This window comes from Sinocyclocheilus anshuiensis, unplaced genomic scaffold (assembly GCF_001515605.1).
Source record: "Sinocyclocheilus anshuiensis isolate Anshui unplaced genomic scaffold, SAMN03320099.WGS_v1.1 scaffold263, whole genome shotgun sequence".
NCBI classification, from domain to species: domain Eukaryota; kingdom Metazoa; phylum Chordata; class Actinopteri; order Cypriniformes; family Cyprinidae; genus Sinocyclocheilus; species Sinocyclocheilus anshuiensis.
In genome coordinates this window covers 2003373-2019187 of record NW_015549593.1, presented here as the reverse complement: position 1 = coordinate 2019187, position 15815 = coordinate 2003373, and the positions used below count along the sequence as shown (strand labels likewise).

Sequence of the window (15815 nt, the reverse complement as noted above, 5' to 3'; positions counted from 1 at the left end):
CTAGGTTGGATTCAAATCCGGGTGTCCCATGATATTAAAATTGAGCCAATACAGATTTTCATGGCCGATAATGGACAAATGTCTGACATTAAAATGTAATAGTATTTTTATAATTAATTATAAATAAAAGAAAATGTAAATCAGTTGTTAAAATGGTACAAGTGGTTTAAGGCACCACAATATTACAATGTAAAAAATAAATATTTAAATATTTATTACAGATTTAACATTGCAGTGTTATTAAATTAATAGTGTTTTTAAAGGGGTCCTATTATGCTCTTTTACAAAGTCTTGATTTTGTTTTGGGGGTGTACTAGAACAGGCTCTCATACTAGGTTGTATTTTTCACATATTTTACATTATTACGGGGTTATAATGCTCAGGGACAGAGTTAAAAAATAAATTGCAACCACTGTTTCCTGACATCATCCGCTTTCGGAAGCCAAAACAGACAGACGTTGGGCACGGAGGTGAAAAAAACAGCGTTTCAGGTGGTCGCACACTGGACGAGAAGTGCAGCGTCGCGTCGCGCCACGTCTTTAAAATTCGAACACATTATTTTCTATAAGTGTAGGCACACAGGCGGTGCCGTTCGGCGTCTGTCCGTGGCGCCCAGCTACATCGTGTTGTACTTGTAAGAATTGTTCTAGACGCGGCGCTACGCTTCTCGTCCAGTGCGTGTCCGCCTCATTCCAAAACGCTACAGCACAGCAGCTTTTTCTTCTTCGTTTTCTCTGATCTCTGCAGCAGCACTTCTTCTTCGTCGTCTCGTCTGATGCACTCAAACAAGCATTCTCGCCCCTCCCCACCCCCCAACCATTCTAATTTCTGTAGGTGGGAATTATTTTATTGATATTCTAATGGGCCGCTTTGTGACATCACAAAACCCGGCAAACAACGATGTAGTCCAAACGAGCCATTGTTTGTAGTTCTTCAAAAAGGGATTTTTAAAAAAACTAAATATCTCCCTTTGGAGTGGACTTTGAGATTTGTAACTTTGTAGATCTTTTTTATGCCCAAACATACACACTGACTAAAATAAAAAAAAGTGAAAAAGCATAATAGGACCCCTTTAAAGATTAACTGAGCATTAGTAGATAATGGCAAAGGGAATCTGAATGCAGAAATAGAGGAAATGAGCATGAACAATTCATAATTAAATCATTCAATATATATCCAGTATTATTGACCATTACCAATTAATTAAAAAATCTCTATTAGCCAATATTTCGATACCACATTGTTATTGTGCATCCCAATCATTCAGAGTTTAAATGGGAAAAATGGACATCAGCTGGAACAGTGTATCAGTTTCGCTTGTTAACTGTGAAAATGAATCCCATAGCAGCTCTAGCAGCATTTGCATGAGTATTTGTGTTATTGATTTATTCCTGAATCTCTGCACAGCTTGTATACAGAGAAAGAAACAGAGTGAATATATCATTATTGATGTGATTCTTAATGTCTTCATTTATGCCAAGTACACAGTAGCAGATGTGATATTTGCATATAGTGGCATATTCTGTGGTGATTAGCAGGTTTAGCTATATTAAGAATGTAAAACATGGCTACTACGAATGCTATTAAATATTCTCTCCTAATCTCCTAATCATCTTTGTCTTGTTTTCCAGTACAAAATTACTCAGAAAAATCATTTTTCCTAAGAAGCAAAATTGCAAAAGCATTTTTTGTAGTAGTTTTAAGCATAAACTTCACTGAATTTTGTTGAAGCGTCAGGTAAATTTATTTTGTTTATTGATAAACATTATTACTGGAAAACAAAGATAAAGAACCAGATTTTTTCAGCAGCAACAATCAAAGGTAAAGAACTGGATACTATAGCAACAAACCCCTTTAATTCCCCATTGATTCACTCAGGCAGTAACTGTATTATATAGATTCTTCAGTGGCTGTGTTGTGTTGTGGCAGATGTCTGGTTCACACCTGTCCACCAACAGCACTTTTTACACACAGAATCTCACACAAGCGTGAAATATGCGAACCTGACAGAAATTTGATTAACATAACTGCGCATAACTCTGGCCCTGACAGTCTTCTCAAATTTAGCATGGATGCATAAATCTGTATAGATTTTCCTTCAGCCGCTTTTGCTCCAGACATAGTACAGAGCTTACTTGCTGGTGCGTCAAAAGCTTTTCGACATTACAGAGCCTTTCTCTAATGTTATGTTCCTCTAGGGCAAGAGTTCAGTCCCGGCTGTGAACCGTCTAAATATAACATCCAATATCCCAGCTGTCCCATAGTGCCTCAAGTGAGGGTATTCATTTACTACAGAGCAGCCCGGGGCTTCCAGGTCTTTTATATGAGACTTTAATATATATTTTTTTTTTCGTTTATTGTCTGCTTGATAGTAGAAAGAAGAACAAGTCACAAGGCAATCTTATTTAAGCTTACAGTCACTTTATCTTATTGACTAGAATAGATGAGCACATTTCAAGGAAGCTTATTGTCCTGATGAGATGTTAATATAAGGTTTTTTTCTTCAGTCAGTATAGGTAGAAAATATGCACATACCTTTAAATTAATAATAGAACATCATCCTAAAAGTGTCTGTCAATACACTGAAATAAGTGTTTTATACACCTTTATACATCTTAATAAATCACAAAATAATTTAGGAGAGAAAAATCCAATTAATGACCTCACACAGCACTGCTGAAATGACAGATAATATATCTGCAGTGCTTTAATGACAATTTCATTCATGTGTGAAAGACACTGGTTTTATTGCCACATTCAGAGCGTTATATTAATTACTGTCAGTCCACGGCTACAGGTTTGTAAATGAATTCTTCATATTTTATTGTTAGAATTAAAACTGATATTAGACGCACATCAGCAATTAACATCTGCATTTTGTGATTTTTCTTTTCCTATGAGATGTCAAGGCCTCTTTGTGAGTTTTTTCTTTTGAATGCTTCAGAGCTCATGGCTGTGCTGTCAGCACTATTCTCAGATGGCATCTATGCAAATTTATGACAGTGATGAGTGCAGCATAATCAGATTCTGAGGTACTGAAGCATCAAAGGAGATGGAAACGATGTGGAAGAGGCAATTAAGAGCTTATAACAAATCAATCAAAACACCTGTTTTTAATCCTAAGGGACATCTGTATATAAACAATATAACAAATCAATCAAAACACCTGTTTTTAATCCTAAGGGACATCTGTATATAAACAATATAACAAATCAATCAAAACACCTGTTTTTAATCCTAAGAGACGTCTGTATATAAACAATAGCTGGGGCAAACAGCTGATTAATATATTTAAAAGTATGTTTATTCAACAATGAATGCACAGCCATCAGCATTCATTCAAATGTATTAATTTTACAATTATGTCTTTGATTTGATACACTGCAAAAAATCATGTTCTTATTCACTATATTCTGTCTTGTTTTCCAGTAAAAATATCTGAATATCCTAAAAACAAGATACAGTGCCATCCAAATGTTTGGGGTCAGTTATGTTGTTTTTAAAAAGTCTCTTATGCTCCCGAAAGCTGCATTTATTTGATCAAAAATATAGTAAAAACAATAAAATTGTGAAATATTTTTACAATTTAAAATAACTTTTCTATTTTAATAATAATAATTTAAATGTAATTTATTCCTGTGATGATGACAAAGCTGAATTTTCAGCATCATTACTCCAGTCTTCAGTGTCACATGATCCTTCGGAAATCATTCTAATTTGCTGATTTGGTGCTCAAGAAACATTTCTTATTATTATCAATGTTGAAAAGAATACTGCTTAATATTTTTGTGGAAACCGTGATACATTTCAGGATGATACATTTCATAGAAAGTTCAAAAGAACAGCATTTATTTGAAATTGCAATTTTCTGTAACATTATAAATGTCTCTTTTTTTATCAATTTAATCTGTCCTTGCTGAATAATAATAATCATTATTAATAATAATAATAATAGTAATCATTTCTTTCAAAACCAAAAATCTTTCTTACTTATCCCAAACATTTGAACAGTAGTGTACATTTACCTTAAAAGCGAAATCATGTAAGAAAATATTTTTATTTACTTTTTTCTTTACTCTTTACTCTAAATCAAGTAGTATATTTTCTTGTAAATCCAAAACATAAGTGTAAAATTGGTTTATGTGAGATTAACAAGAAACAAAATTATTATCGTTCAAAATATTTTACAGTTTATTCTTAAAACAATAAAAACCGCACAAACAAAATGCAAAAAAATGGCAAAAGGGTATAAAAAAGAAAGATATAAAATAAGATATATTTTCTGAAATCAAACCTTGTTATCTAACACAGTTTGACTCGTCTGTTATGTGCTGTTATTTATTTACCAGCTGCAGTGTGTGGGGTCATCCACGGATACATAAGCTCCTTTTCTACTTCACACACACACACACACACACACACACACACACAAAGGAATCTAAAAGATTGATTGTGCTTGTTTCCGATTCGGAGCCCTGCAGCGAGGAGTTCAGGTGTTAATGTGAATTGATGCGTCTAATTGCTGTCCTCTGTGAGCCCCTCTGGTCTGGGGGGCACCGGTTCTCTCTAGGGGGATGGGGGTTGACTGCACGGCACACGAAGGAGCGGAGAATCGGGAATTGTAATTCTCATTTTCTTCCCTTTGTGTTCTATCTCCCTCTCTGCTCCAGCTGCAGTGCAGAGATTGCAGCCGAGTCTCCCGTCCGATTGTCGCGTGAGCACAATGACGTCACTAACATCACCGCTCCCCAGCCCAGCCATCCATCTGCCTGCGGAGAGGAGGCTTGCACCGAGCCCGCAGGACAGCGGGGGAAAGCGGCGACAGAATGCGTAAGGAATGCTCCCGTCTCACGCACACACACACCTCTGAATGAGGACAGCGGCAACTGTCATGCATGTACGGGAGCGTGATCAGGGTGCACAGGAGGCTGAGGTTGCAGAGGAATCTGCACGGTAGAGGCGACTGCAAATATGCAGTGGAGCGCACAGAGCAGCAGCTAAGAGCAACACGCAGGGAGGATTAGAGCATGGTTTCATGGTGGTAACTGCTTTGCATTCCTTCTTTGTGTCAGGTTGTGTGTTGATGCTCACTGTGTCCTGCCCCTGTTGCTTGAGATACCGGCCTGCTCTTCATTGCGCCACATTCATTCACGCTATATGACTGGCTGTATGTTTTTAAGGTTAAGGGTGATATCGAGGAATGCTGGCATTCATGTGCAATGTTGCTATGATTCATTGGTCAGCCATTGCGCACAGATGCTTCTTCTGTCTCTGCATTTCTGTCTTTAATTAAGATAACAGATGCCTTATTAATTATTCTGTACGTCACCTGAAGCCACTGTGTCTTGTTTCTCGTGCATTGATTACACTTGAGAACCTAATGCTCTCGAGCAACCTTTTGAGGGTTTTACGCCATAGATGTGTGTTTGTAGCAAATGCAACTGTAACACGCCATGTACTGACTTAGAAACGTCATTTTGAAATCGCTTTCTGGTGTTTCAGAGGTTTAAATGGTGAAAGGTTTTCAACTCTCATTTGAAGCAGATGTGGTCAGTGTGGTCAAACCCAGCTGACTTCCACAATGTGACAGATTTTTGAAACCAATTTAAACTGGTAAATAAAGCGATTGACTAGATTGTATACTTTATTGGATCCCAAAAAGTCTCAAAAAGATGATGATATTGGTGATTTTAACCAAAAAGGATAGTTGTGTGAGGAAGTGTAGCTATTTCGTTTCATAGTTGTCCCAACCTGTTTTTGTTTGTACTTTAATGGACAAAAAACAATGAGACATTTCTCAAAATGTTATATTTTATGTTCCACAGAAAAAAAAGTAAGTCATACAGGTTTGGGAGCAACATGGGGTTGAGTAAATGATGACAGAATATCAATTTTTGGTTGAATTGTCCTGTTAATTGGCCAGACTGTTAAGGCCTGATTTGAAAGGACTGGGTTTCCGAATCATTTCTGTTGAGAAAATAGATGCATTGTTGTATGTCATTGGAGTCCGTCAATAGACTTTTTAATAAACAGTAAATGGGCATGAAAAGCCAGAGCAAATAATTTTCCACTTACCACCACAATATATTAAAAGCTTTGGTAATATAACACCCTCTGGATGTACCGGAATGCAGTGCCTCTGATCGATGTCTGAAACAGTTAGTGGTTCCATTAATTCTCATATGTGCTTAAGGATTAAATCTGCCTTCATGAGGTTTTACACTGTTAAACTCTCCCCTTACACACACACACACACACACATTTCAGACCAGTGCTCTGCCATGTGCACTGTTGAGTGACAGATCTCCATCCTATCAGCAGGTTTCTGGAGCGGGCTGTAGACGCTCCAGCTCAGATGCGGCCTATGAGCTGGCTGAGTCAGTGAGGGCCCAGCGTGAGTGCCGCCTACGGCCCCACTACAGTGACCCCATGCCTGCAGACGCCACCAAGCGTAAGCAGCTGGAGATGAAGATCGCCGCCGCCGCACGTTTGCACATTCACCGCAGAGACAGGGACAGTGGTAAGACTCTTTCAACTGCACTACGTTTTGCTCACAGTTCTTGCTGTAAGTAAACTTAACTCATGTCCTAGTTTTGTTCTGACAATACTTCATTTAAAACAATTTTTAGGCTTGTCTGTAACCTAAGGGTATCACTTTAGTTGTTATTATGAGACTATATGCTATTACTAAGGCCTGGCCTTAGGTGGCTTTTACTGTTGGTCCGTCACATGCATGACCTCTGCCCTGAGGACTGCTTTTATCTTTCTATACCGCAGCATCCATACTCAGTGTCTGTCAGAGGTGTAAAGAGTACCTAAAAACCATAAAGCTAGGTCCATGCAAAATGTAATGTGTAACTGCAACACTCATTTCAAATGTAGTGGAGTAAAGAGTAAAAGTTGCTAATATCTTTGATACTCAGTACAACTACAAAGTACCCGAAAAGATACTCAAGTACAGTAACTAATTACATTTACTCCAATACTTCACACCTCTGGTGTCTGTACTTTGTTTTGTTGTTTTTAGACTTAAAGGCAATTATCAAATGCATATCTAGTATCAAATTAGGAGTGCACAGTATACTGTATCAGCACCATATTGGTTATTTTCCAGTTTGTCATTTTTTAAATGTATTGGTATTACCAAACATCGAAATATTGTTTGTGGCTTTTTTAAGATTTAGATCATCACATAGCACTAACTTAAAAGGAGTAGTAATAGATTATGTCAAATACTTAACTGTCTGAGCTGTCCCAGAGCACCACCCTCAACCATTATGAGAAGTTATGCTATTTTATTTCAAACAGGATAATTTGTTATAGCAAAAAGAACTTTCATAATTTTCTTTTTTTAAGTATAGGTTTTAAAAAGTATTGATTTATCATATCTGTCATCAGTTTTTATAACATGAAAATAATTTGGCGATTTCTATTTATGTTACACTTTATTTTAAGGTGCCCTTTTTACAGTGTAATTATACATATAAGTACTGAGTAATATTAATTAACTACATGTACTTACTATATGGTTAGGATTTGGGTTTGGCTTAGGGTTACTTGCATGTAATTATGCATAATTAATTGTTATTATAATAGTAAGTACATGTGTAACAAGGACACCTTAAAATAAAGTGTTACCTCTATTTACACTGCAAATAGCCAACCTTACCAACTCTGCCCACCATTTCTCAGTTATTTTAACTCTTAGTGTAAACATGATACTATTTGTTTAGTGTGCATTATGCTTCTTATTCGCTATATCCTTTCTGACCACACATTTCGCCGTTCAGTTTCCTGTTCTATCCTTCTAATCTGTGACCTTTAAAACAGCTTCTAAACTGGTTTATGTTACATGATGATTATTAGTTACGTTGCCCTTTCCGATCGTATCACACACCACTCTCCCCTGGGTCCTAATGTCCCACTACCACATATAACTTAATGGGGTTGTTTTGAAGTTCAAAACACTTCAAATGCATTGTGTTATATAATAAAATATTTAAGTGAATTTAAACAGAAATTTTTCTGTTCTTATGGTCTCTTTTTGTTTTACCTCTACTGTTCCAATGTATGATCTTTTTTTTTTTTTACTTTTTTGATAATCACTATATCATTAATGTAACTATTGTTATGAAATTCTGAGAGCTGATCTTCAGAGATTTGTTTGTTCTTTGTCATCACTGCCAGGCACAGCCAGGGGCCGCTCGGAGCCCAGAGGTGAGGAAAGAAATGTTGCATGAGCACCAAATCAGCATATTAGAATAATTTCTGAAGGATCATGTGACACTGAAAAGTAATGGTAATGGTAAACCTAAATTAAACCGTGACTGTCTCCATACAGGGCTATGAGGACCTGCAGACTGTGTGCATTGGAGAAATCTTCTTGGAGTTTGTCAACATGCTTCCAGCGTTTCAGACCTACTGCCTGCTGCAGTCCACATCTGTGAACATGCTCAACACACTGGAGAAAGAAAAAGAGCTTCTTAGGTACACATAATATATACTTTAACTGCCTTGCCACTGTCATTCAGTGTTACAAATAAAGATAGTTAAGCATCAGCAGTGTAAGTGTGCATGCACAAACTCAAGTTAGTAGGTCTGTTCAAATATAATCCTAACCAGAGCTCAACAGTAAGATTTGTTTTACCAGTAGTTCAGATTTGTACATGCACTATTAATAGTTTCACTGGCCCAACCATGAAGAAAAGTATTAATATATATTGTGTGTGTGTGTGTATTTATTTATTTAAAAAATTTATTTTTATACATGTAAGAAAGAACTTTTTTTATTTCTATTTTTAATTAAATGTTAAGTGTTTTTTTCTTTGGCAAGTTTTTTATTAGGTTATTATTTTTCAATAGTAATAGGAAATTATACAGCCATAATTAAAAAAATAATCATTTTTGCTAGAAAACAAAGGCATTATGTGATTGTTCATTTTACCTACATCCTACATACACCATGCTATCTAGCTAGATACATTGATGACATATTTAAATCAGCACCAAAAATGTATACCCACAACGTTCAATGCATCACAGAATGTTTAAGTTTACAGTGCGTAGCTCAGAACTCTTGCATACTGGCCCCTGGGCCATCTAGCCATCTTTTTTTTTTTTTGGCAATCAGATTTGTAGCAAACTGTTCTGAAATCTCCTAAAGAGTCTTCATTCATGAATTTACAGAGCTTTGTTGTGAGAAGAGCTGAAAAAGAAGTGATACAGTCCCCAATTTTGGATCCTTAGTAAATATTACCAATCTTATGTATACAATATATGATTCACAAGTTGAAAGTATATGAAAGTTTGCTCCTTTACATCCCTCAGGATATTCCTCGATGTGTCCCAGAATGACAACACGGCACTCAGGCGCATGAACCTGCGCTCCTTCCTCATGGCCCCCCTGCAGCGTGTGACCAAGTACCCATTACTGCTAAGTCGCATCAGCAAGGCCACCAACGAGTGTCACCCGGACTACTCCCGCTTAAAAGAAGCCAAGAGCCGCGTGGAGTCCCATCTAGAGCACATCAACATGAAGACCAAACAGGAAGGGACCGCCACATGGTCCTTGCGCTCTTTCCGGCGCGACAGCCGCAAGAACCGAGAAGTCATCAACATTGAGATGAGAGAGCTGTCGATGAAGACGGTGGGCTGGACACGAGAGAGCACACGGTTTATCATGGAGGGGCCGCTCCAGTTGGCACAGCCCGCCGATGGCCAATGGCATAAGAAGGGAAGCAAATCCCTCAAATTCCAGAACGTTCAGAGTTTACTTATGGTACGCACTCTGCGCAACACAGAAACGGTGACTGAAGGGAGTCTGGAGACCTCGGAGACGGTGCAGGACAGTGTACTGGTGCTCATCAAGGACAAGAGCAGCGGGAAGTTCACTGTGTTACGGGAGCCAATCCATTTGGCAAACTGCGTGGTGTCCACCGACCCCGACTGTGAAGACACCTTTGAGGTGCTGGACATTCGACGTGAGGCCTTCGTTTTCCGTGCCTCCGACAAACCTCGCACTCAGCAGTGGTTTCGCCAGATCAAGAGATACGCTTGTGATTTGGGATCCTGGAGAAAGAGACGCAATGCTCTCCCTAATATCATGATTAACACAACCCAGAGCCGGTCCTGAGACTGAGTCCTTAGCGACACATCCCTCATCCCTTCCCAGCATAACTCTGATGTAAATAATAATAATTAAAAAAATCAATATTTTGTTGAGCAAACAGTATTTGTGTGGGAGAACCATCCACCAATTGACTTTTAAATTGGTAGGTATTAATATAGACTGCAAGAGGGCACTTTGTATGAGTGGAAAGCAAGTTAATGACGTTTGGGAAGAGGAAAAATCCACTGTCAAGCAAAAAGTAAATGCCCTTTGGCATACCAAAATGAGGTCCTTGTTTGGCGCCTCACTGCTGCACTTGTTTAAAACACTGATTGTACAACCAGTTTGCCACTGAGAAATGTTCTCAGTTGTGAAATGGTTTTTGTGATAAGCATGAGGGAACATGTTTGTGATTGGATGGACTTTATATGGACTTTTTAGTATGCACAACGGAGTGGAAACCTGTGTTTTGTGTGAAGACTGAGGTAAAGCTGTTTTGTTTTCGGATCATTGTAATTCCCTCTTCCTTTCTCTCTCTCTTCCGTTAGCATCTATTCCCACTGCCATTCGGGAGCAGTTCTCATTTTTGTATCACTGTACTGGTTTTCAAAACAGCAATAATCTTCATTGTATTATGTAGCAGTCAAGCTGTTTTTATTCACAGGTACCCATATTCTTGTGATCAGTGATGTAACAAACATTTTTTGGTATACGTTTTCTGCACAATCTAATGAGGGTGTAGCATCAGTCTAAGCATCAAGTATTGTCATTGCCACATTAATGGTTGTGCTGAAAACATCTGTGGCCATGAACCAGATCTTCAATTAGAAAATGTTGATTAGATGCCCCGCCCCCAACCCCCAATTTTGCTTTCCTTTGATCTCTGAGGGGGAGAAAATATGTGCCTTTGTTTATTTGATACTGAATGATACCTTAGTACTATTTTGTTCAAGTTTTTCCTCCACTTTTACCCACAAATTAGGCCTTATGTCAAATTGAGAAAAAGATCTACAATTTTTCTGTAGCTGCTATTATATTCTGATTTCCCCACTGATATACAGACTGTGCTTTATGATAACTTGTTAAATTTTAACTGTTTTTGTTTGATGCACTTTAATATGAAGGTCCTAAACTGGAGCAAGGACATTGTTCTGCAGTTTACAAAGCTTTACTGTACTTTGTTTTAAAGATTGCTTTAACTTTAAGAGAAAATGAACAGTTGACATCAGCAATAGCAATCAATCACAGTCTTTCTGGTCTCTCTATATGTTTAAAGTCAATACTGATGGATAGAAATTGATTTCGGCATTTAGGTTTCAACATTAATATTTACTGTTTTTTTTTCCAATGGCATTGATACTGTTAAAAATATCATACCGTAGCTTCCACATTACACAACAAAAAGATGAGTTGAACCTGCCAGGACTGAAAAATTGTACTTTTAACTGAGACCAATCAAGCTGTTAAATACTTTTTTCCATTCTTAATAATCCTAATTTAATATTTTTTGTTGTGTAAAATATTGTGAATTGCAATTAAAAATGACAAGTATCCATCTCTCTCAACTGACTCCATATTTTCTGAGAACATTATTCCCAATGCTTAATCTTTATTACATAACATTACTGAACAAGCAAATGCTTTCCCAGTGAAAAGAGAAAGTCGCAAGTTGAACCACCACATGAACACAGGCATTTCAAATGCAAATACGCAACAAAAAAAAAAAAAGTTTACGAAATCTCTCTGAGAAATCTGTCTTCAGGGAGAAACAAAGAACACAAAGCATTATTGCAGAGAGAATTTCTTTTAAACCATTTTAAGTAAAAGCCCCCCAAAAACACTGAAAGAGCAGTTAAAACATTCACCCACAAAGAAGCCACAACAAGAAGGGCAATCAAAAGAAGTCAATGCACTGAGAATCCACAAACAATAGGGAGGACCGTAAAGTTGCCATAAAACTTTACAAAGGAAAACAAATGCACTGTCAGTTTGTCCTTTGAAAACATTTGTTTGGAAGGTTTTAGTGTTATTTTTCCAAAGCTCTTCTCGATAGGACACTATCTGCAGGTGGAGTTCAGCATGCAACAACGTAAGATTCAGAACAGAAGGAAAGAAACATGAACCGAAAAGCAGAAGTGATAAACTAGAGTTCAAATATGCGAAGCAAGAAATTACTTTGATCTCATGTATTTATCCACAAATGAACATTCTATCATCTTTTACTCATCCTCATGTCATTCCAAGCCGGTGTAACTTTCTTCTGTGCATCACAAATTCAGAGAATTCGAAGAATATTTCCACTGTTTATGTCCATATAATGAAAGTCAATGGGGTCCAAAATGACCCTTTTGACTTTGATTGTATGGACAAAAAATATTGTCTTCCCCAGAATAAAGTAAGTCAAACAGGTTTGGAGCGACATGAGGGTGAGTAAATGATAACAGAACTTTTTTTGGATGAACTGTCCTTTTAAAGAAGAAATACATGAAAGTGTAAATATGTACCAACAGCAAACCAGTGGTTTAAGAAACCACAAGATGATTTACAGATTCAATATGTATTTGCAGTATGAAACTAAACATTTTGGCAAAGATTTATCAATTTTATCTTCATGTATACCTTTAGCAAGATACTATTAACGTGATTTAATCATAGTTACATTCAAGAAAGGTGTTTGGGTACAAAACCCAATTTAATTAATCAATAAGCATAGGTTATGTCAAATGTAATATTTACGTAGTTCAACATCAAGAAAACGTTTTGATGTCTTGACTGGACAAGCCACAAAACAGGCACAGAACTTTTGTTTTTAACAGCATTCTTAAATATGTTTTATGAAAACACCCAAAAATATTTTCTTCCTTCTTGTTTGACTGTACAATGATTCACAAGAGCGATAGCCAAGACAAAAACATCAATTATAGTAAAAAAGCATCCAATCCAAAAAAAAAACCAGGCAAACAAATGCATCTGTACATAAGAATCTCTCAACAAAAGTGAGAAAGAGAAGATCTCCCCTCTAAAACCTGAACTGATCTCTGTCATGGTGGGCAGGTGGTTTAAATAACACTGCCCAAGGCTGCTGGGGCTTCAAAACCTCCATTCCCTCCCCTCTTCCTCCGACCACTGCTCGCTGACAGGTTTAACCACTCTTCCAGTCATGGAGAATCCCAGCCAGGGTAGTGCCCCGCGGCCTCTTGTGTTTCCACACCGCCTCTACTTATCTCCTACAGCCTCCTGCTCCTTGGCAAGGCCTCGGATGGAAAGATCGTATACCACCTCCTCAATCTTCTTCACATCGTACTTGAGGCCATCGTAGCGCTTGCGAAGAGGGTCGTTTTTTAAGTTGAGCAACCGAAAGCCAGAGTCAAGTTCATTGATGAAGTTTGAGATCCTAAGCGGACGTCCATAGTCCCCTGCGGTCACGCTGTTCACTGCCAGCCTGGACTAAACGGAAAAAGATGCAAAAGGTACATTGTGCTTTTAATTTGATTCACATTCTTTCCACTCTTGTCAAAGTTTATTTCACATCAAAAAGACAAAACAAAATCCACAATAATGCCCAAAAATATAAAAAATGAATACCCTAACATTATTAGTGGGATGCATGACTTGAAAATCTGAACACAAATAAGCTGAATTGTTGAACAAGTTGCCAATATAAGATGTTGACAAGCAATTAGTTTTGCTGCACAAAATTAACATTATGCAGTGCTTGCTTCAACAGCACATATACTACAATTAACATTATGTAATGGAAAGTGTTTGAATTAGGGGTGTTGCAATATACCAATACTGACTATAAACGGATATGATGAGATGCGCATGACAAACACATTCGATTTTTTGCACAGCCCTATTTCCTATGTAATGAAATCAGTCAAACAGTGGCTGTTTACTGAGAAGCCTTAAAGGACCCGCCCCTTAAAAATTGATAATTTCATAAAGATGGTCAGAATGAAGGTTGAAAATAAACATTTTTCTGCATATTATTTATTTATTTATTATAAGTGAACTTCAAGGAACATATTCAAATAAAATAATCCATGTCATGACCCCTTTAATGTTCATGTCAATGCAAATATTTAAATACAGTAGCACGTAAATTATTACAACTAAAGAGGGTTAGATTGGTAGTTTGAATACATTTGAGAAAAAAAAAAAACACTTACCAGCTCGCTGGCCATAATAAGAACTCCTGCTAGATAGTCTTCCACATCCAAATGAAACCCTTTTTCTCTGTTGACTTCAACTGCGTACGTGTAAAGTAGAATTAATCTACTACAGTCTCACACAAGTATTAAGATATAGGCCTATAAATAAACATGAACATTACATACTGGCAAGTATTTTTGCCACTTCCTCGCGTGTAACCAAAGACTCACTTTCCAGGTATACCACAAAAGCTGCAAGGAAGGCAAGTCGTTGAAGAACAAATCTCCAGTGTTCATGATACCTATGGAAAGGTGAGGATGTATCAGGCTTTAATATAATTATCAAGCCTAGAAGCATGATCATTCAATCACTAAGGGGAAAAAAATTGTGTAAGAGGCATTTACACTGACCGATAGTACTGTTCAACTGGGAACTTAGTTTTCAGCTCTCCAGTGTGGTTTCTTACAGTGCAGAACAGCTCTCTGGCCTTTAGACACTTGCTGGGAACTGGAGGAGGGAATGAAAACGTATTCTAACAGACATTATGTAGACCAAAAGACTTGGATCAAGTATTTTAACTTACTGTCTTTGAAACCACTTGGTTGATGGACACTTTGAAGAACAGTGAGGATCTCTCTCGCTGTCTGCTCCAGAACTTGGACAACTTTTCTTATGTCCTACAAGAAGAGCACAGAAAGATGAGCACAAATGGATTGAAAACAGCAAAATTCAAAAAGAGATCAGCAGAACATTCTGTCTAGACTTCAACATCTGTTGTACTTTATCATGTCTAGTTCATAACTCACAAATGTCCTGTGAACGCATTACTGAGAATGCTACTGATAAAGCAACACTATGCAGAGGTTCTGCGACAAGCGCATAACATTTCAAATGGACTTCACGTTGCTACATAACCTTTTTTTCAGGAAAGTTATTTTGCGTTTCCAAAAGCCAGTTTAGGTGTCAGTGCTGTTGTTTACCTCTCGAATATCTTGATCGGCACTCAAAAATCCTTGGACATAGCTAAACATCTCCGTTACAGACATCTTCAAATGTGCTGACGTGTGCGTCGCTCTTTACTGTGACCAGCTGCTCCAAATATACACTACTTAGACAACCTTAGGATGTAAACAGAGATTTATTAATTGTCGTGCTCGCGAACCAAACAGCCTGCAGTCATCAGCATGCACGTTAACATCTGTCCCTTCTTCTTCTTCTCTCGAGTTTTTTTGGCGGATTGGCAACCCAACGTTAAAGGTGCATGTCCGCCACCTACTGGTCTGGAGTGTGAAACGTACACGGTTCAGCTATGAATGATTAAACTATTATAGATTTTAAAAATAATAATAATAAAATAAACCAACATTTTTTACATAAATAAATACAAAATTCAAAGCTTCAAACTCTTTCCATTAATCTTGTCTTTTTTAAATACTTAAACAATTCTCCATATATTCTTGATTGCTGCGTTCAGCACCGACCCAACAAAAAACAAAACGCACAGACTAAATACGGGTGCGTCCGAAATCGCATACTACTTAGTAGGTACTGC

General features: G+C 37.5%; 2 protein-coding genes across 2 annotated transcripts in view; one reads left to right on the top strand and one right to left on the bottom strand.

The window, feature by feature from the left end:
- LOC107658202 (uncharacterized) overlaps positions 1 to 11600 on the top strand; it is a 30249-nt gene extending 18649 nt beyond the window's left edge. The window contains exons 4-8 of the mRNA XM_016446661.1: positions 4671 to 4830; positions 6322 to 6520; positions 8182 to 8234; positions 8342 to 8487; positions 9328 to 11600. Coding sequence (XP_016302147.1) covers positions 4671 to 4830; positions 6322 to 6520; positions 8182 to 8234; positions 8342 to 8487; positions 9328 to 10132 — 1363 coding nt within the window. The 3' untranslated portion in view covers positions 10133 to 11600. The remainder of the gene's footprint in view (positions 1 to 4670; positions 4831 to 6321; positions 6521 to 8181; positions 8235 to 8341; positions 8488 to 9327) is intronic.
- Positions 11601 to 12550: 950 nt separating this feature from the next.
- On the bottom strand, positions 12551 to 15563 carry LOC107658218 (translin-like). Its single transcript, XM_016446678.1, has 6 exons — positions 15244 to 15563; positions 14847 to 14940; positions 14674 to 14770; positions 14449 to 14564; positions 14281 to 14360; positions 12551 to 13555 (listed from the first exon to the last, which is right to left on the bottom strand). Exons 1-6 carry the CDS (start codon positions 15307 to 15309, stop codon positions 13325 to 13327), a joined length of 684 nt encoding a protein of 227 aa, XP_016302164.1. The 5' UTR covers positions 15310 to 15563; the 3' UTR covers positions 12551 to 13324.
- Positions 15564 to 15815: the final 252 nt, after the last annotated feature.